The sequence below is a fragment of the Megalobrama amblycephala genome, linkage group LG4, assembly GCF_018812025.1.
Source record: "Megalobrama amblycephala isolate DHTTF-2021 linkage group LG4, ASM1881202v1, whole genome shotgun sequence".
Classification (NCBI taxonomy): domain Eukaryota; kingdom Metazoa; phylum Chordata; class Actinopteri; order Cypriniformes; family Xenocyprididae; genus Megalobrama; species Megalobrama amblycephala.
In genome coordinates, this window is record NC_063047.1 from 40,502,796 (window position 1) to 40,524,204 (window position 21,409).

General features: G+C 36.9%; 3 protein-coding genes across 3 annotated transcripts in view; 2 read left to right on the forward strand and 1 right to left on the reverse strand.

Annotated features, from left to right (window-relative positions):
- Nucleotides 1-9,098, reverse strand: part of inpp5e (inositol polyphosphate-5-phosphatase E) — a 22,897-nt gene extending 13,799 nt beyond the window's left edge. Inside the window, exons 1-3 of the mRNA XM_048189293.1 lie at nt 8,960-9,098; nt 7,496-7,684; nt 7,144-7,277 (exon numbers count right to left, since the gene is read on the reverse strand). The gene's annotated coding sequence lies outside the window, so the exon portion shown is untranslated. The remainder of the gene's footprint in view (nt 1-7,143; nt 7,278-7,495; nt 7,685-8,959) is intronic.
- nanos2 (nanos homolog 2) lies at nt 8,980-9,583 on the forward strand. Its single transcript, XM_048189299.1, has one exon. It carries the CDS (start codon nt 8,980-8,982, stop codon nt 9,415-9,417), a length of 438 nt encoding a protein of 145 aa, XP_048045256.1. The 3' UTR covers nt 9,418-9,583.
- A 7,429-nt stretch (nt 9,584-17,012) lies between these two features.
- On the forward strand, nt 17,013-20,491 carry ptrh1 (peptidyl-tRNA hydrolase 1 homolog). Its single transcript, XM_048189298.1, has 5 exons — nt 17,013-17,505; nt 18,775-18,994; nt 19,528-19,627; nt 19,729-19,774; nt 19,868-20,491. Exons 1-5 carry the CDS (start codon nt 17,329-17,331, stop codon nt 20,126-20,128), a joined length of 804 nt encoding a protein of 267 aa, XP_048045255.1. The 5' UTR covers nt 17,013-17,328; the 3' UTR covers nt 20,129-20,491.
- The last annotated feature ends 918 nt before the right edge of the window (nt 20,492-21,409 follow it).

Genomic DNA, 21,409 nt, shown 5'->3' on the forward strand with positions numbered 1-21,409 from the left:
CGAGAGCAGTGGAGGTTTTGTTACGACTGCTTCTTCCAGTCAAGCGTATGTGGGGTAACGCAGAGCTGTTTTATCATATTAGATACATTTGTGTGTTGAAAGTTGTTATAGTGCTATATCGCTTGGTGGCTGCTATGAGACACTTGATGCACACTGCAGTAAGCTAGATCGATATTAGGCATGGTAAAACATGGTACTCGCTGTAAATCAAGTAAACAATATTTAAACAATAAGACTTACTGTGTTGAGCGATATAACAATAATCAGTTTTCTGTAGATAAATGTATCCAAACACTTGCTCACCTTTGACTATGATGGTGGTGTACTTTCCAGCATGATAGCATGTCCCTCTAAAGGGTCAATGTGAGTTCAGTGAACTGTATCATTTTTCTGTGTCACGGGGCGAATGGACTGTGACTATACAGCACATATATTTTTAATAGCACAAGGTGGCAGGTTTTTTAGTCTGAGAGTTATGAAAATGTAATGCTGTCCTCTTCAGAGAGAGCATTGTCTTATGGAAAAAGAAAAACGTGAACATCACAGTTGCTTGCATTCCTCTGCGGTTGGCTTCTCAGTATGGCGGTACTACAATTTTGCGGTTATCGTGACAGCCCTAGTGTAACCTTTAGCACAATCTGCTGCAGACACAATGTGGTCTGAGTACGGACCAGCTCTATCAGAAAACCAGATTCGTTTACGGAGAATAAGCTTACAACAATAATGAATCACTCAGACACTGTGTTATGTTCAACTGAATATATTATCTATTTTGTTAGAACCTGATATTGTAACACATTAACTGGAATGCATAAACGAGAGCAAAAAAACAATATCTCATAAGAAAGAAAGAAAAAGGGGTAAAAGTAAAAAAACAAAAAAAAAACAAATTCGATATCAATGGTTTTACTGTCATATAGAGTGGTGGAACTATGATGTTACTTTGTAGGCCAATCCAGTAGCTCCTCACGGCAGTACACAAGATCCAGGGGGCGAGGTTGGATCCAGATCCAGGGGGTGGAGACGGGTTGGATATCCACCGCAGGCTGTAGCGAGACGCTTCTTACATGTAAAGTGGGAGGAGTTGGATCTGGATCCAACCTCGCCCCCTGGATCCTGTTCTGCAGTGAGAACCACCTCAGCCAATCGGCAGTTAGCATCACACTAGCTCCCTCAACAAAATCCCAATAGGATTTTCCAATAGGCTTTTGGATTATCGCAAAAATAAGTTCTGTCATCAACAAAAGTTTACGATACTTACACGTTTTGTCCATCAAGATAATTTTCACTAATGAACACAGCTTTTATGAATTTTGAAGCCTGAATGCAGTCGCCAGAAGCAAAAAGCTAAAGGTAGGCTATAAGCGAACTTAGTGAAACACTGAAGCAGTTGAAGCAAATGTGCCGTAATGTGTCGAGGCTTCAAAACAATCTGACACCCGTCTCCACGGTGACCCCTAGTGGTCAGAACAGTGTAAATGCAACAAAACCCAGGCCAAACATGCATTAAAAATACCCTTTTACAAATGTATTACAAATGTTTTATTGAAAGTAAAATCTTTCAAATGCAATTAACTAATCATCTAATAAGATTAAATATATAGTGTCTGTATAATATGTGTTCTTTTATCAATTTTCAAGGCTTGTTTCTCTGTTCCATGGCGCAAGCTACACAGATCAATAAGAGATTAATAATGTCTAATTAAAACATCTACAAGTGTATAAAACTGATCAGAGATCTGGTAAAACCATAAAGCCCTATAGACACTTGTTCAATAGTTCTCAGTGAATCTGAATGATTCATGGGTTCACTTTATCATCGCCCTCTACCGGTGAACCATTGAAATCTCGAAATGTTTTGAAACGCTTCGAAACAGTGATGACGTAATGAAGCCTCATTTACTGAAATCACGTGACTTTGGCAGTTTGATACATGCTCTGAATCACTGATTCGAAACAAAAGATTCATGAAGCTTCGGAGCTTCATGAAGCAGTGTTTTGAAATCGGCCATCACTAAGCGAACTACACCACGGTCACACAATTTCAACATCACCACCACTAAGCTTCCGACAACTCTTTCGTGATGACGTTTAATGTCGTCGACAGCCTCTATAGTCCAATTTAGCCACTTGTTAGCAACCGTCATTTTCAAGACATGTAACAGCTTAAAAAAAAAATCACAGGTAGGTTAATACTGATTTATTGTATGTTGTAGAATAAAACATGGAAGTATCTTGAGCTTGTGTTAACCATGGACTTTATTTCAGCCTTTTAACCAAAAAGTCATTGACTTTTGACAATGGAAGCGGAAGTGCTAAAATGCTAACTTGCTTCTGGGTTTTGGCCTACAAAAATGCGTCATAGTTCCACCACTCTATTCTTAAATCTTTTTCTCCTTTTCCCATACAGGTTGCACTTGCAATGACTTCAGATTACCTCAGGAGGACTCAAATACTATTCACCTTTTCTTGAATAATGTTTACATCACTTGAGGTATTAACACTTGGTTCTTCCCTTCTAGGTATTATTCACTTATTTTTTTCAGTTTACTCTGAACTGAAGACGTAAATATGAACCAACAATAGTGATACTCTGAGTTCATCTTTTGAGTAATAAATTCACGCTAGAAATAATAATTAAATGTAAATTACCTTATTTGGTACTTCCTGAAAATGATGCAATACATTTACCTTCAATTTGTAAAAAAAAAAAAAAAACATAAAAAAGTTAACATAATTTTGAGTTTAACTTTTCAAAATGAGTTCTCTGAACCATTTTTTTAAGTTATATTCAAAATTTTATACACGGTTTATTCCGCGTAGTTAAGCCTGTCCTCGACTGACATCCATAAAAAAAAAAAAAATGGCCTCTGGTCTCCTTCCCTGCTTACCGCAGTGTTATCTAGCCTTACGCTTTTTTTGGGTAAGGTTGCAGGCTTGCCTTCAAGTGGCTTTGAGTGGGCATTCGATGAACACTTTAGGCTTGTTCAACTTCATGCAGCACTGAGAGTCTATATTCTTTATTCTTGTACAAACAGATGCTGTATAGACCTATTTTGTGTTTGCAAACAGCGATGACGTTTTTTGTGGGCGGAGCCTACCTGGTGGCAGAAAAATGACAGTTCTACAGTAGCAGTCTGTGGAAGCCACAGAATTTAATTATTTAAAAAAAATGTAATATAGAGTTTATATCTCACAGTTCTGACTTTTTTTCTCACGAATCTAAGTTTATATCTCACAATTCCTAGAAGGAAAAACAGAATTGTGAGATATACTGGTTATTCTGTCTTTTTTCCTTAGAATTGCGAGTTTATATCCTGCTTTTTTCCCCTCAGAATTGTGACATAAACTCACAATTTCGAGTTATAAAGTCTGAATTGGGAAATATAAACACAGAGATGCAAGAAAAAAAGTCAGAATTGTGAGATAAAAACGTCATAGGCTATGTTTAAAAGTTATTTATGTAAAATGTTATAGGTTTAAATATTATTTCTTGCTGTAACTGCTATGTATGCATGTCCCTTATGAACTGCATTTGTGAATATTATGTAGACTTACTGTTTACATCAAATTAATGCTTTAATAGACTAATCATTGCAGGTTTCATCAGTACAGGCTGTGACTTGCAACAAAAATGTCTGTGTTTAGCTTCAAAGGACGTCTTCAATGACGGTATTCTATAAAAATGAAGACTATATTTTCTACATTCCGATTCTGACATCCAAAGGCACAACAAAACATTTTTCTCTTATCCTTTGGATTTTCCCATTTTCCCCCACTTACCGCTATTTTTCTGCCACCACTATATGCGCACAATTGGTCTATTAAGCTGCACATAAAGTACTGAATGAAAACATCTCTGAAATGTCACTTATCTTTGATAAAGTATGCAAACACCACACAAACTTCACTACGGGAAGCAGAAAGTGTCTGACTTCAAGTCTCTGTTTTCAGCTCCTCCTCGACTGCAAGCGGCAACTCTCGCTGATCAGTTACATGCAGCCAAAGTCGAACACACCTAGTACTATTACGTGAGGCCACGGGAGGGGATTTAAAGGTGGGGGTATGTACAAACCCGTGAATAAAAACAGAATGCAATGATGTGGAAGTTTCAAATTTCAATGTTGTCGGAATGTTGTCCTATTCTTGTCTAATACAGGATTCTAGTTGCTCAACTGTCTTAGGTCTTCTTTGTCGCATCTTCCTCTTTATGATGCACCAAATGTTTTCTATGGGTGAAAGATCTGGACTGCAGGCTGGCCATTTCAGTACCCGGATCCTTCTTCTACGCAGCCATGATGTTGTAATTGATGCAGTATGTGGTCTGGCATTGTCATGTTGGAAATTGCAAGGTCTTCCCTGAAAGAGACGATGTCTGGATGGGAGCATATGTTGTTCTAGAACTTGGATATACCTTTCAGCATTGATGGTGCCTTTCCAGATGTGTAAGCTGCCCATGCCACACGCACTCATGCAACCCCATACCATCAGAGATGCAGGCTTCTGAACTGAGCGCTAATAACAACTTGGGTCGTCCTTGTCCTTTTTCTCTGAGAAACTCCTTTCTGATATTCTTCCACTATTTTTCGCCACAGCATTGGGGGAATTGGTGATCCTCTGCCCATCTTGACTTCTGCCACTGCCACTCTGAGAGGCTCTTTTTATACTCAATCATGTTGCCAATTGACCTAATAAGTTGCAAATTGGTCCTCCAGCTGTTCCTTATATGTACATTTAACTTTTCCGGCCTCTTATTGCTACCTGTCCCAACTTTTTTGGAATGTGTAGCTTTCATGAAATCCAAAATGAGCCAATATTTGGCATGACATTTCAAAATGTCTCACTTTCAACATTTGATATGTTATCTATATTCTATTGTGAATAAAATTTAGGTTTATGAGATTTGTAAATTATTGCATTCCTTTTTTTATTCACAATTTGTACAGTGTCGGAAATTTTTTGGAATCAGGTTTGTATTTTTTCAACAACACTGTTTGGAAGATGGTCAGGCCGACACCAACAACAAATTTGTAACCAATAATCATTAAGGGGCGTATGATGGTCGTGGAGACAGAACGAGCAAGAGGGAGATTTGAAAGAAAAAAAAACGCAGAAAGAGAGATGATGAGACAATACAAAACAGCCCAAAATAATATCATTTATATTATTCAATCTTAGTACTATTGATAACAGGGGTTACACCAGAAATATCACAAGCAAAAGTGCTATTTTCCCAAATATCAGCACGATTGCAAATGTAATTTTAATATATTCATTTTAACACAACAGTTCAATAAACAATAAGTTGATATTAATTTAAAATTTTAAACAGAGTAATGTCAATTTTGACTGTTTTTGCTCTATTTCATGAAGGAAAATATTTCTGAACAAAGCAGTTGTTGCTTTTCACTCTGTACATGCTACCCTTGGGAGATATCATTAGGAAGCATGGCGGTAGTTTTCACTGTTACGCTGATGATACTCAGCTCTATATTTCTTCGCGCCCTGACGAAACTTACCAATTCGCTAAATTAACAGAATGTATAGCTGATATAAAAAACTGGATGACCAGTAATTTCCTACTACTAAATTCAGAAAAAAAACAGAGATTCTAATTTTTGGACCGAAAACTTCACGCAATAACCTAGAATACTGTCTAACACTTGATGGCTGCTCTGTTAAGTCTTCGTCGTCAGTTAGGAACCTGGGTGTGCTCTTTGATACCAATCTTTCATTTGAAGGCCATGTTACTAGCATATGCAAAACCGCATTCTTCCATCTTAAAAATATATCTAAACTACGACATATGCTCTCAATGAAAAATGCAGAACAGTTAGTTCATGCGTTCATGACCTCGAGGCTAGATTACTGTAACGCTCTACTGGGTGGTTGTTCCTCCCGCTTGATAAATAAACTACAGCTTGTACAAAATGCAGCAGCTAGAGTTCTTACTAGAACTAGGAAGTATGACCATATTAGCCCAGTTCTGTCAACACTGCATTGGCTTCCTGTTAAACATCGTATAGATTTTAAAATCTTGCTAATTACTTACAAAGCACTAAATGGTTTAGCTCCCCAGTACCTAAGCGAGCTATTAAAGCATTATAATCCTTCACGTTTATTGCGATCTCAGAATTCAGGCCAGCTGATAATACCTAGAATATCAAAATCAACCGCAGGCGGTAGATCCTTCTCCTATTTGGCACCTAAACTCTGGAACAATCTTCCTAGCATTGTTCGGGATGCAGACACACTCTGTCAGTTTAAATCTAGACTAAAAACACATCTCTTTAACCTGGCATACACATAACACATAATCAATTTATATTTCCAAATTCGTTAAAGGATTATTATGCTGCATAAATTAGGTCAGCCGGAACCGGGAACACTTACTATAACACCAGATGTACTCGTTACATCAGAAGAATAATATTAGTCTTTCTGTTTATCCCGAGGTTTACCGTAGTCAACCGGATCCGGGCCGTATCCAGCTGAGACCAAGGACCTGTGCCTTGACACGACCACAACGCAGCCCTGAAGTATCAGCAGAGATCGAGTTGTTGTTGTGAAGACATCATCGACACGACAGCCAGCGCCACAGTTCCTCAACAAACCGTCCATACCGGCGTGATGAATACGATCCTCAACTGAAATAAATACTTTGAATGTTGCGATCCTATCAGACTTATGATAGCAACCTGATTCGTAAAAAAGCACTGTTCGCCAGAGGAGAACTGGCCCCCCGACTAAGCCTGGTTTCTCCCAAGGTTTTTTTTCTCCATTTTAACACCTATTTGCCACTTGTTTGCCACCTGATGTCACCTGTTGGAGTTTGGGTTCCTTGCCGCTGTCGCCTTTGGCTTGCTTAGTTGGGGACACCTGACATTTGACTTGACATTTGATATTCAACAGTATTCTTGACATTTATTCAACAGTGCTTTGATCTGCCTGCATTGACACTATTCTTTAAGAGCTGCTGTGCAGCCAAAATTATTTACCAGTTATCAATGTAAAGCTGCTTTGACACAATCTGCATTGTAAAAAGCGCTGTAAATAAAGGTGACTTGACTTGACTAGGCCCCCTGTTCCACCCTCAGCCAGCCAGTGCCCCGTTACCATCACTAGGCCCCCTGTACCACTTACCCCCACTGTCAAGGACCCACCATCTGCCACTCTCCAATCTGGTGCAGTATGTGGAAACCCTTCAGAAACCATTCAAACGTCACCCCCCTCCATCCAGTCAGACAGGCATGAGTCACAAGGTATTGCATCAAAGACTGTAAAAAATATAAATGTCAGTGCTGTGGTTGAATTACTTTCTTTTTTCTTTTTGTGGTGTTGAAATATCTCTCTTTACATTTTACAGAAATAACACATAAAATGACACTATTCCTACTTACTATACAGTAAGTTTAAGACCTTATTATATTCAAGTATCTAAAAATAACATTGTCATGTCTTATAAGACTGAAATATTGGTCATTTTTCACTGTACTCTTCACATGCCCTTTTTTCCACCCCGAGTGGAACGAGTGGACGAGTTATTTGGCTCATCAGGGATTGGTACTGCACCACCTGGCACCATTCAATCCACTCCTCTGGGTTTGGAAGACATATCCTCCAAAAGGCCCACTATTTCTCAAGTCCAGCCAGCAGGTGTTGTGATGGATGCACAGCCTGGAATCTGCAATGCACAACACAACCCTCAGCAGCAGGCAGAGACGATCACAACCCTCACAATTTCTGGATGCCTTTGAAGCGCATGCAGAGAGAAGGACTGCTGTGCACAAAAAGTATTCTCGTTACTTCATAACATTAAGGTTGAACCACTGTAGTCACGTTGTCTATTTTAATGATGTCTTTAGTACTTCTCTGGACCTTGAATGTGGTAATTTCATTGCTTTCTATGGGAAACCTCTTGGATTTCATCAAAAATGTCTTAATTTGTGTTCCGAAGATGAACGAAGGTCTTGCGGGATAGGAACAACATAAGGGTGAGTAATTAATGACAGAATTTTCATTTTTGGGTGAACTAACCCTTTCATTTAAAATATGTATAGCTTTTATATAGTGCATAATAAAACAAACACATAATTTATTTCATTTGATAAACTTAAAAATAATAATAATGAATATAAAAGCCTAAGTTAATAATTAAACATCATTACATTATTTTCATAGGCTAACTGAAATATTTGGACATTTAACACTTAATTTAATACGTAATTACATGAAAGATTATTGTGAATACATGTAGGATAAGTACAAATGCACGTATAATCTAAGCTATCGTGCTAATCAGGTATCTATGATAGTACATAACATACTGGCAGTTTCAGTTTTATATCATATAGCCTACAGAAAAGTATTTTTCATTTTTTTCATTTTATACTTCTATATTCAAATTTTCACATTTAAACATTAATTTCATAACATTTTTTTCCTGCTACTGTAATTGCAGTGTAAATACATCTAAATAATAATAGTAAAAATAAATAGTAATTTCTGTCAGTAATGCACAATATTGATTGTGCGAATTGAACAAAAAACACATTTATTTATTTACATAAATAAATGAATAAATATGAATTTAAATTAAATTTTAAAGCTTTAAATTTATACATTTTTTAAGTATTTTTTATGAGAAGACTGCTTTTCTTCTCACTTGAGTACCTGCCCCCCAAAATGTATGCGCACGGCCCTAAAAATGATACAATGTTTAAATGTTCCTAGACTCACGTCTTGCGCTCAGTCTGGCACGTGCCGCCAATTGATCAAAACAATGAACCAAAGCGCGAGCTTGACCCAGTGACCTTGTGAGGACCTCGGTCAAGCAAGACTTCCAGGGGGTCACGCAAATCAGACAGGTGTTCAGTGCCCCAGACAGACCGCATTCCTGTCTGGAATCTTTAGACGATTCTTCTATAAATACTGATCAGGGGTCATGGGTGACACACACCTGACTGACCGACACTGGACATGATGCAGCCCTCCTCTCCGACCGATCTTCGCAAGACGATCCCCGCAGCTGAAGACTTCCTCATGTGGCGGGACTACATGAATCTTGGCAGGACTCTATCCCAACTCTTGGAGGAGCATCGCGACGAAAGGCAAGCCGTAACTGCGCGTGTCCCCCCCGCGGAGCGATTCATCACGAGAACCGGCTCCACCAGTAGTACCTCCAGCACCAATGCCTCTTCCTCCAGCCGGGACCAACGCCGTGACACCTGCGGCTTCTGTCTGCAAAATGGAGAGAGTGAAGAGGTGTACATGAGTCACAGACTGAAAGCCCGAGACGGACGGATCCTCTGCCCGATCCTGCGGAGTTATGTCTGTCCTTTCTGCTCTGCGACCGGAGACTGGGCGCACACGCGCCAGTACTGCCCTCGGAGAGCATCGAAGACCAGCAGAATGTAAACCGATGGACTCTCACACTCTCTTATTCGTGTCAAACTGTCTGTGTTCGAACTTCGAAGTATGTTGTGTTGTGAAAATATGTTCAGAAACGTTGTTTACATACTAACGGTTGAAACTTTTTCATGGTTCCTTTCAAAATAAAAATATTTTTCTAGTATATCTCAAACACGTTTCAATTCTTGTTATTGTCTTTGCATTTAAATACGTTCCCCATTGTTATGGTTTGGAATTTAGTTAAAGCAACTGATAATATTTCAGGTAACAGTTTAAAATCTGGTGTGTTATAGGGACTGATTAAACGGGTTGTTTTACAAAAGCATCAGTTATGAGAAAACAAGTTTCACAAGCTAAGAAAAACATTTACTAAGTAACCATTTGACTTAAAACATACTACTAAAACACATCAGGCTGAAATATCCCGTTGTTCTGGTAAACTGCAGAATAAATCTTATACTACCCATGCTTAATGTTCCTTTCTTGCGCAAGAAAAGCAAATGAAAATTAATTTTGGCTTAACTTGGCACATTATATAACAAATGATGTCAATTCATGTATATTGTCATAAATAGTTTTCTAAACATTTTTATTTCATTCAAAATATAAATATAAAAATGTTTACAAATATAAAAATATACATACAAATGATTTGTTTTCCTGGGGGTCCGTCACCGAGCGCATTTCCTCAATAAACCAACATCTAAAGATAACCTGTGCTGTTTTATAAATGTTGGTCTTTGTACACGTTCATATGGTCTTAAACCATTATTATTAGTAGTAGTATTATTATATTACTACTACTATTATTATCACTCAGCCAAAGCAAGTCGACGGATATTAGCCTAACGTACTTCTGCTGGATCGCGATTCGAGGTTCTGAAAGAGGAGGTTATAATGGTAAGAATTCACATTAAAGTCCCTTTAGTTAGCATTATTTAATTAATTAACTAACGTTTACAAATACTTATATTTCTTACAGTAGGCTAGTTAAGCTGTTTGTTAGCATACTTTTGGCGCTCTACCGGCTGCGGAAGAACACTGAGATTCTGGTCTCTGTGTTTGGATATGACGAGTCACGCAGGTACTGGATTACTCCGCAGCGGTTATCGCCACGCCCAGTCTAAAATAGTCCGAATATAAACATTTATTTAGGCGTACCGTACGTTCAGGATAAGACAGAAACACGGTTTGGAAGATGGATTCAGATGTACTCGGTCAGTATGTAAATTGTGAATTGTATAGTGTACCGTTGAGTATTATTAATAAATGCTTTATAGTATTATTAGTTCATGTCAACCAATCTAGTTAAAGGGCATATTGCAGGTTAGAGCTTCAGTGATTCAATGTATAGAAAAATAATGTATGAAATAGATTTTCTTGAAAAAACACATATAAATACGCTACATAGGCTTCTGGAGTCGTTTTTTGAGAGAAAATTTTACTTCTGCATCTGAAAAATGCCAAATCGGAAGTGACGTAACTGAAGGGAGTGCGATCTTTATTTAGAAAACAACTTTATTTATAAACATGCTCTCTGATTATGATCTGTGCTGTTATGAATACTTATCCACTTTTTCATGAGAAATGCTGTCCAAATGTCCCGTTTTTAATGATGACGTCTAAAGTCCCCGCCAAAGGAAGTTGTCCCTTTTATTAGCAATTTGTTAGCAACCGCAGATTTTAAGACAGTAAAAGTTTAAAAAATCACAAGCGGGTTATAACTGGTGTGTTTTATATCATAGATCAAAACGTTAAAGTATTTAGAGGCTTTGTTAACCACAGACCTTATTTCAGGCGATTTAGCAAAAACCCATTCAAAAAACCCATAGACTCTACGGCGTTGGAACCAGAAGTCCTAAAATGCTAACTCGCTTCCGGGTTTTGCCTAAAAAAAATGCGTCATCCCTGAGGCACTTCATATAAACAATAGGAAAACAATGGATCGCATTGACAGTTCGGACTCTGAGGAAATTGTAAATGTTTATTCATACTCGTATCACAAACCACAGCCATACAATTAGCCTGCTATGTGGTCAAGGAGCAGGAACAGGCCAGGGTTAGACAGAATAACGTCACTTTATCTACTAAATTCGTGCCCTTATGTCCTGCAAAACATTTTAAAACCCTGCAGTACCTTTTTATATGGTATTTTTGTACAAGGTTATATATTCATCTCGAAAAAAATGTTTAACCTGCAATATGCACTTTAAGTTATCTAATGTCAACACATATCAACAAGTGTTGCCACTAACTTAACTATAAAGGCAGATCTGAATATATCCATCCATAAGTCAGGTTAGCAGCAGGGATAAACTGTAAATAGTGGATACTCTCTATTTTTTAACTATGCCGTTTGAGATTTGACTAACCCATTAGAAGCAAGCAGATTAACAAACACAGTCACAGTGGATGCCTGCAGCAGGCTATACTTGGGCAATTAAGCCCACCTAAAATGCATGAATGTCTTTGCATTAGCCTATAACACAATATCAAACCAAGTATAGCATTTATTGTCTCAAGCGCACTTTAGCAAAACATTTTGTATATTATGTTTGTTAGGTTTCAAATGGTAAAAATAGAGATATTTTTCAAAACCAATGTGAAGAACTACCGACACTTTTGTGTAAACTTGAGTGAATCTCAATCGTCCAGTATCACAGACAGAGCTTAGACTAAGCCAGGATTAGGCCTTATTAGGGTATTTAAGTAGCTTTTATAAACGTACCCTAGAAAAAAAACATTACTGGTGTGCATCTTGAGACAAAACAATAACACTGGCATATTTCAAGATATGTCAGTGCAAGTTGTTTTCAGTTGAAACAGCTCATATCTGCATTTTAGTCTAGGACTAACTTAAGCCTTGTCTGTGAAACCGGGGGAATATGTCTTCATATGTAATTTTTAATAGCCGAATCCTTTTTTTCATACTTTCTCTTTTAAAGTTAAATATACCTTTATGTAATGAATAAGCCTGTCAGGAAACACAGACTCGTAAAGAATGGTGAGTGAACGATAACACAGGTGGGAAGCAGGAAGGATTCTGGGAAATGTAGTGCAGAGGTGACAGATGATTGTGACAAGGCCTATTTTCTTGATTATTCATAAAGATTTTCTGGACCTGCAACATGTCCATAAGAAATTACAAGTGAAACCACCAGGAAAATGTACTCTAACCTTTGTTTTCTGCTCTATTATTATGTCCTAGATTTAAGATCTGTAAGCAAAATGCCTATAAAAATACATGAATAGGCCTTACATAAAAAAATGATTAACTTTTATTAACAAATTAGGTTACACTTTACAATAAAGTTCATTAGTTAAACATTAGTTAAAGGCAGGGTAGGTAAGAAATTTTGTTCCAAATTTGTTTAAACTTTCTATATATATACATGCATAATTAAAATGTAAGAACTCTGATAAAAAGAGTATAAAAATCGAGTGACTCTAGACCGTTTAATCTGTATTAAACACAGCTCATTATTTCCATCCGGGACGAAACATAGGATTGGCTTAGGCGGCTGTCACTCTCTCGCAACCATGGCAACCACCCTTTTGCCACACATGACCTGCCCACTTGCGCGCACACGTTTGATTTGGGGAATCCAAGAGGCATGGATCCTAGGAATACCAAAACAATGGCAGAGAAACAGCAAGCTAAATTCACAGTACCGGCCTATGCAGTTAGTGAAGGCAAACCAGGCAAAAAAAGGAAGACAGTAACAGTACAAGAAAAGGCAATGAACAAAAAGTCTTTGGATAAACAAAGAAATAAAACGCGAGTTAATATCGGCGTGGCTTTCCAGCGATGGCGAGAACTGAGGGAACTCAAGGGGCTGAAAAGTGACTCCTTGATGGCTTTATTTCTGCTGGACAGGTAAATCTTTCTTTTTGTATTTTGATCATACATATTTTTTTGTTTATTTTTTCATGAAGCATGTGTCATTAGCACACGTAGCTGCGTAATATAGCTAACATAACATTACTTAGCGAGCCGTAGTAGAGACGATAAATAATGATAGCTATAGTGTTGAATTGTGCATAATTTTACCCTCTGTCTAAGTCTTTTACCATGTTCACCTGTAAGTTTACCTGCACGTTTTTTTCGCCTTTGTTTTGTTTTTATATTCTCTACCTATGTTTACTGATGTCTTTATCTTGTATCTGTGTGTGTCGTACACACTTTGTTGTATGTGTGTGTTATTATTTTGTGTCTGCAATGCAGTTGTGAGTTGATATTTGAGTGTATGTTACTCTGTTGATCTGTAGAACAACGTATATGTTATGAATCTTACACGAAATTCATCTTCATCACAGTGTAAATGATGGTAATGGAAAAACGTGTATCATGCAACCTGTTTTTAGCTTTGCCTTATAGATAACTAGCTCGTTAGCGATTCAAAAAATATATATTTTAAACTTTACCAATATCAATATGCTAGCTTGATAGTGAGTACTAAAATACATCTTGTTTATCTTCATAATTATAAAGTTATTTTTATTACATGTGATTCTGACATGATGTCACTACATGCACTGTGCTCCTTCCTCTCCGCTCGTCTCAGGTAAATAATGCGTCTTCCAGCTCAGTGGTCGGAGTCACACGTTCATGCGTTTTGGGGGCGTGGCTTTGGAAGGAGCCCAGAAGGGAGGGGGTGGAGTGAATGGAAATAATGAGCTGTCTTTAAAACAGTCGTGAGAGGTCTACAGACACTCGATTTTTATACTTTCTTTTTCAGAGTACTTACATTTTAATTATGTATTGATATATAAATAAAGTTTAAACAAATTTTGAAAAAAAGTTTTTTATACATTTTTTTGCCTACCCTGCCTTTAATGTATTGACTAACCTGAACTAACCATGAGAAATACATTTGTTACTGTATTTTCTAATCTTCTTTAACATTAGTTAATGAAAGTACAGTTGTTCATTGTTTGTTCATGTTAGTTCACAGTGCATTAACTAATGTTAACAAGATTTTAATAATGTACTAGTATGTTGAAATTAATAAAGTTTAATAAATGCTGTAGAAGTGCAGTTCATTATTAGTTCATGTTAACTAATGTAGTTAACTAATGAACCTTATTGTAAAGTGTTACCAAAAATTATTCTCTATAAGCAAATAGGCCAATACTTTTTAAATTCCAAATCTGTATTTGAATACATCAGTAAAATAAATGGAACTGTTTATTGAATCTTTAGACAAAACATAAAAAGAAACTCTTAAAGAAAGTTTACATGCTTTATGATTTGTATCATATTTTATATAAGCTTTTATGGCTCATATAGTATGATATAGTGAGAATATGGAGCATTCAATAAGTAAAAATAAAAAGCCTATTCCCAAACTGAGCATAAATGCAATTTGGTGCAGATGTTATGGCTAAAAAGATGAAATTTCAATAAATTTTGTAAATCAATAAGCTTTTATAACAAACAGCATAGCAGACTACTTACATAAAATGCATATAAATAACTATCTGTTGTCACTATTTCCCAATATGTCACAGTAAGATGATATTTAAAAAAGCTATTCTTATGTTTACAGATCATTAAATCATTAAAGATTTCACAGCACAAAGATGTGCACCATGAACTGAAATAGATTCATACTTTTTTAGAATTATACTAAAAGGCTTTTTACTTGCTAAAAAGTATAAACTATACGTTAGAGGGCAAAAAGGCATGTAACAGATTGTATACAACAGGTTTTTCAACAAAGTTTTGATCATGATAATTTAGAAGCCTTAGAAATTTCCTTATCAACTATGGTAATGTTGGCTGTATGGGGTTAAGTATTCTTTTCCCCAAAACTTTGAACGTGTTTGGAAATGTGTCTCCGATACTGTTTTTCCCATTTCTCCTACATGGTAGTGATGTGTCGTTCTTGAACGATTCATTCATTTTGAACGAATCTTTAATGTGACTCGGGAAGAACGAGTCGTCTCGGGGGGTGATTCGTTCATTCGCGCATGTGCAATATTCTACAGGTTCTGTACTGCTAGTAGTAGTTCACCTGATGATTCAATTGATTAGTTCATTTCATGAGTCTTTCGGGTTTTTAGTCGTTCCTTAATCACGTGACAAACCCATACACTACCAATGCATTCTGAGCCGGAAAGAGAATTGATTAGTTCTTTTTATGAGTCTTTCGGGTTTTTGAGTCGTTCCTTAATCACGTGACAGACCCATACACTAAACCAATGCATTCTGAGCCGGAAAGAGAATTGATTAGTTCTTTTTATGAGTCTTTCGGGTTTTTGAGTCCTTCCTTAATCACGTGACAGACCCATACGCTATGCTGTGTGACCCAAGCACATTATATTTATTAGTAAATAACGTTAACTCTCCAGTTTTGTTTGAGTTTGTGTTACAACTGTTAAAGCTGAAGTTATCATAACCTTGATGTTTTAAACTAACATTAATAATTCAAATTCAAAATGTTATTTGCTTTTAATTTATGTCATTATGTCCTTTTTGAGCAATCTTCTTATACATATATTAGACCAATATGTCAAGTCTGCCTAGGAAAAGCAATTATTATAACAGCAAACTCAAAATTGGAGTAAAAATGAACAAACTAGGCTATAAATACTTTGTATTGTAGGCTTGGATTATTATATAGCCTAGTGTTTATTTACAAATAGACAGTCAAAAAGATAAATTAATCAATATTTGATTTATAACAGGGCTTTATGTATTTATAATAACACACCACAGATCCTCAGTAACAAAAACAGTGACAGAAATGTCAGAAATAGCGTATGGGTCTGTCACGTGATTAAGGAACGACTCAAAAACCCGAAAGACTCATGAAATTAACTAATCAGTTCTCTTTCCGGCTCAGAATGCATTGGTTTAGTGTATGGGTCTGTCACGTGTTTAAGGAACGACTCAAAAACCCGAAAGACTCATGAAATGAACTAATCAGGGGTGCGTTTCCCAAAGCGAACTATGGTCGCAAGTTCCGTCGTTACCAATAGAGTTCAATGGGACTTGCGACCATGGTTCACCAACGATGCTTTCGGGAAACTCACCCCAATTCTCTTTCCGGCTCAGAATGCATTGGTTTAGCATGGGACTGCCTGTCACGTCATTAAGGAATGACTTAAACCCGAAGACTTGTCAGACAAGAGGTGAGGTGAGCTTAATCAGCTTGTCATAAACTGAAGACCCAGGTAATTAATTAATAATTTCTGAATCTTATAGCATTGTAGTTTTGTATTGTTTGTAGTGGGATCAGCGTTTGCATAAGTAGTAGATGTGTTGGGGAAGTAACACGTAATATTTAATTACATTTTGCTAAAATGAACGAAATGACTCGAAAAAAGATTCGTTCATTTTGTTGAACGAGACTCAAAAGTCCGAGTCGGTAAAATGATCCGAACTTCCCTTCATGGCACTGTCTGAGCACTGCGAAAGGTTATTCTCCACCATCAAGATAGATGGCGCTGTACTAAAAAAAACTCCTTCGTTTCTCTGAGGTCAGTCATCCTCGCGTTGCCAAATATATAAAAAACACTTATAAAAATGTATGTTTTCCTAAACTGGTCAAAACACCAACTGTTATCCCAGCTACATCATTTAATGTTTCAGTTTCACATATGTTTAAAATTGTTCTGGGATGGACCGAGATAAATGTTACACTTTGCCCTTATGATTTGACGCGTTAAGGGGGATTTTAAAGGTGAAATCTGGCAATTTTTCGATGCACGTGGACAGGAGAACGTGTGGTCGGTAAAGAAAGACCGCTGATCCATGTGAATAAAACGTCTTCAAATGAACTATAGGTCCCACCGATTATGCTGTATATAAGTTGTAGTTTCTTTGCTTTATAGTCGCTATTATTCGTAATGTAGAAGTCCACCAATCGAGATGTGTAATAGACCGGTATCGGTATCTTAACATGACTCATAATGAGTAACACCACAGTTCATGGCAAGGTCTGGGCGGCTGTGACACAAGCTTTCAAATTGCCAATGGCTTTCATAAGGCAGATGATAACGAAGCTGATTAACCGAGTGTTGATGAGCACGCTGCCATCGCCGAAGATGGCTGGTCAAGCGATAGTTGACTGTAATAGAAGAAAAATGGTAGGTTATGTCTTTTACTTGGCATTGTTATTATAACAGGTTATGACTAACAGTTTTCCTCAAAAATAGATACTAAAGTTACCAGTGCCTGTGTTGTAGTTACTGGTTATTAGTCCAGTAAAGTCTCTTTTTCAGTACCACTAACGTTAGTTTTACGGCTGTTCGTTAAAGTACTTATTCGTTATATTCTATTCCTGTAGTGACTTGTATATTTTCAGTTGGTCACGAGAACTCATAACAAACTACACATTTTTAATTTGCCAAAAGTCGCTTTCCCAATAGTAGGAAGTATCACCAGTAACAAATATCTACTTCAGTAACTCGCTTATTTAACACTAGTGTGTATTTCATTTGTTGATAGTAAAAAAATATTTTAAAAGTAAAATTTTAGTAATTTAACTTATTTAAAAAAAAAAAATTAAGCCATTCTGACAAGTTGTATGTCCTCCTGGGACCCAGGAATAGACTTTTGTCCTCTGTAGTGGACATTATATTTTAGTGATTTTCTCTTTCTGTTACAAAACAGGACATTGATTTCATACATGTCCACTGTAGAGGACATTTAATTCATGATTATCAGGCATTTTAGGAGATACAAGTGAATAGGGAAAGAAATTATATATCAATATTCCTATTAATTATTAGATATTATTATGAAAATGTCACCAATTATTACTCCCATTATTACACTTCTTTTTCTTTGAATGTTGCTCCAAGAACACATTAATATGCAAATTAGATACAGTGTATAGATACATTGTATTGAATGGGAAAACCCATGTATGGCTATTTTACCCACATATTGCATAAAGTAAAATGATATGTCAATTAATTCCATTATATCTTTCATAACATAGTCGAGAATCATCTTTATACAAAGTTTTAAAAAAATCCTGAAGCCTAAAAATTGATTGGTGATTTAAAAAAATCCCTTTGTTTTTGCCTATACATGTAATTTCATGTCAATTTATTTTTTAAACAACGGAGTCCTCGTGTCGACTACAGAGGGCATAACATATGAATAAAATAAAATGTTTACATTTTTTTTTTTTTCATTTGTTTCTTATGCTCTAAACAATGTAATGACGTGAAAAAATACTAAACTCGAAAAAGCTTTTTTTTCTGGGTCTCGGGAGGATATGACAAGTAAAAATAGAATTAACTAAAAAGATGAGGCTACTTATAACAGTCGAAATAGTAGTACTAGTTTAATCAGGACCTATATAAACCTATGACTGATTCACTTTGTGTATTGCTGTTGTGTTTCAGGTTGTCGGGCTGGGAAACCCTGGTATGAGTGGCTCTCGACATAGTGTTGGTATGGCTGTGCTGACAACGTTAGCAGAACATTTGGGAACACCAGACAGCTGGAGACCTGACCGAGAAGTCTCAGGAGAGGTTGTTGTAACACAGCTTCAAGACATCCAGTTGGTTCTTCTTCGACCCAAGTTGCTCATGAACATCAATGGTGTGAGTGTGGCAAAAGCAGGTGAGACACATTGTATTATCCTATAAAAGAATAACTCAACATTGCACCTTTTGAGCTCCAGAATGGAAAAGACATCATTACAATAGTCAACATGACTACAGTGGTTCAACCTTAATGTTATGAAGCAACGAGAATACACAACGACTTTATTTAACAATTTGAAATATTGTCATACACAGTTGACATAGTGAACGCAGTGAAGGCATCCATATTCAATGGATATTCGGAGTCTAAACACCAACTCCTTATTGGCCCTGCTCCTGCGTCGTGCTCCTCACGTGTACAGCGTTGGCCAATACTGAGCTGGCGTTCTAACCCTTTAAATAAACCCTCTGTACCTGAAGAATTTGTATTTCATTTGTATATTTGCTCTTTTTTTTTTTGTTATAACAAATAAACATATTGTGATTATATATCATTATCGTGAAATAAAATTTCTTATATCGTGAAATAAGATTTTGGTCATATCGCCCACCCCTATTTCCATCATTGGAAATCTGAATTTATTGCTTTATTTTTATTCTTTTTTCCAGCCAGCAAATTTTTAATTCCACCTGAACATATTCTCTTGATTCATGATGAACTTGACAAGCCACTTGGGAAGTTCGGCATTAAACATGGTGGAAGTGCAAGGTGGGTAAACTTTTGTTCAGACTTTTGTTTTGATAACATTGGTTTAAGTTCCTCTATAATATATTATATTGACCTCATTGGACTATGTCTCTTCCTCTCAGGGGTCACAATGGTGTGAGATCATGTGTGGACTGCCTTCATACTGATGTAAGCTAGCAAATATTTTATAGAGCAAAACATCAGCTGTACTAGCGACTTGCTGTATGAGTTCATTATAACATACGCTAATTGTGCCCGCAGGTGATGCCACGGTTGCGCATTGGTATTGGGCGACCGTCAGGTAAAACGCCTGTTGACCGTTACGTTTTGGGACGTTTTTCACAAGAGGAACAAAATGTTCTAGACTCTGTCATGAAGCAGAGTGTAGATGTTCTGCTGACATTTCTCACAGACTCGCAATCCCAGACTTCTCCAGCAGAGGGAAGGAGAGCGTCACGCAAGAATAAAGCAAGGACACTTTCACCGCCTCAGGACACCACAGAAGAGCACAAACAGAACTGACCTTCTGTTACTACACATTATATATTTTATAACTGTTTCTCTGTTGTGAAGGAGCTCAGTTTGGTTATAATGCCATGTTTTGATCCCCAGCAAAGCTAAGGACATGGAGGCCAAAACCAAAACTGACATCATTACCTACTAGTAATTTTCTGATAACTCTGTTCTGAAGGAGTTAAGCTTGTAATGATCGGCTACACAGATTGTTAGAATGCACTGTCTCTGCCATCTTTTAAAGTTTCTTCAAAATTGGGGTTTACAAACCCCTAGAGGTTCCTAAGGGAACAACAGAAGGTTTGTGGCACTGCTGTACTAAATTAAAAAAAAAATTATAATATTGAAAATAAAAGGTTTCTTAAAATATAATAGAATTACATTACTTCAAATATCAGCATATAAATAAATTCATAGGCATTAATGTGACAAAACAGTTTGGAAAACCCTGGTATATAATCTGGACAACACTAACCTCACTCTTAATAGTGCCATTTCATGTAACTGGGTGATTTTTAAATGTGTTAATTTCATTGTATTGTGTTTTGCTTTTACAAAATATTTGCCCATTACTATGTTCAGCTATAGTCAAGTCACCTTTATTTATAGCGCTTTTTACAATGTAGATTGTGTCGAAGCAGCTTTACAGTGATAACTGGTACATTACTTTGGCTGCACAGCAGCTCTTAAAGCAGAACTAAGTAACATTTTTTACCTTCATAAATAGTTTTCTAAGTCCTTACGATGGTTAATTGACTTGTAGTGGTGTGTTTGAGGCGTGCACTAACCCCCTCTGGCACGTCTACGCCAGAAAACAGCACTTGCAAGTTGAGCTGCACCGACCCGACACAATCTCGCCTCATGTTCATGTTCACGCGAGAGTGACAAAATGCTTTACGGTAATTCGAAAACAATGTATATATTATGACTTTATAAGACAATTTCAAAAATTACCCACCTCCATCGAGATTTCTTGTACTGTATTTACAAAACTACTGAGCTGATGAGCGTTGTAGTCCAGAGCTGCACTTGGAGTACTTACGACAGTGTGATTCACTGAAGGAACCTGTAGGGGGAGCTTTGCAAATCTTACTGAGTTCCGCTTTAAAGAATAGTGTCAATGCGGGCATATCAAAACACTGTTGAATATCAAATGTCAAGTGTCCCCAACTAAGCAAGCCAAAAGGCAACAGCGGCAAGGAACCCAAACTCCAACAGGTGGCAAATAGGTGTTAAAATGGAGAAAAAAAAAACCTTGGGAGAAACCAGGCTTAGTCGGGGGGCCAATTC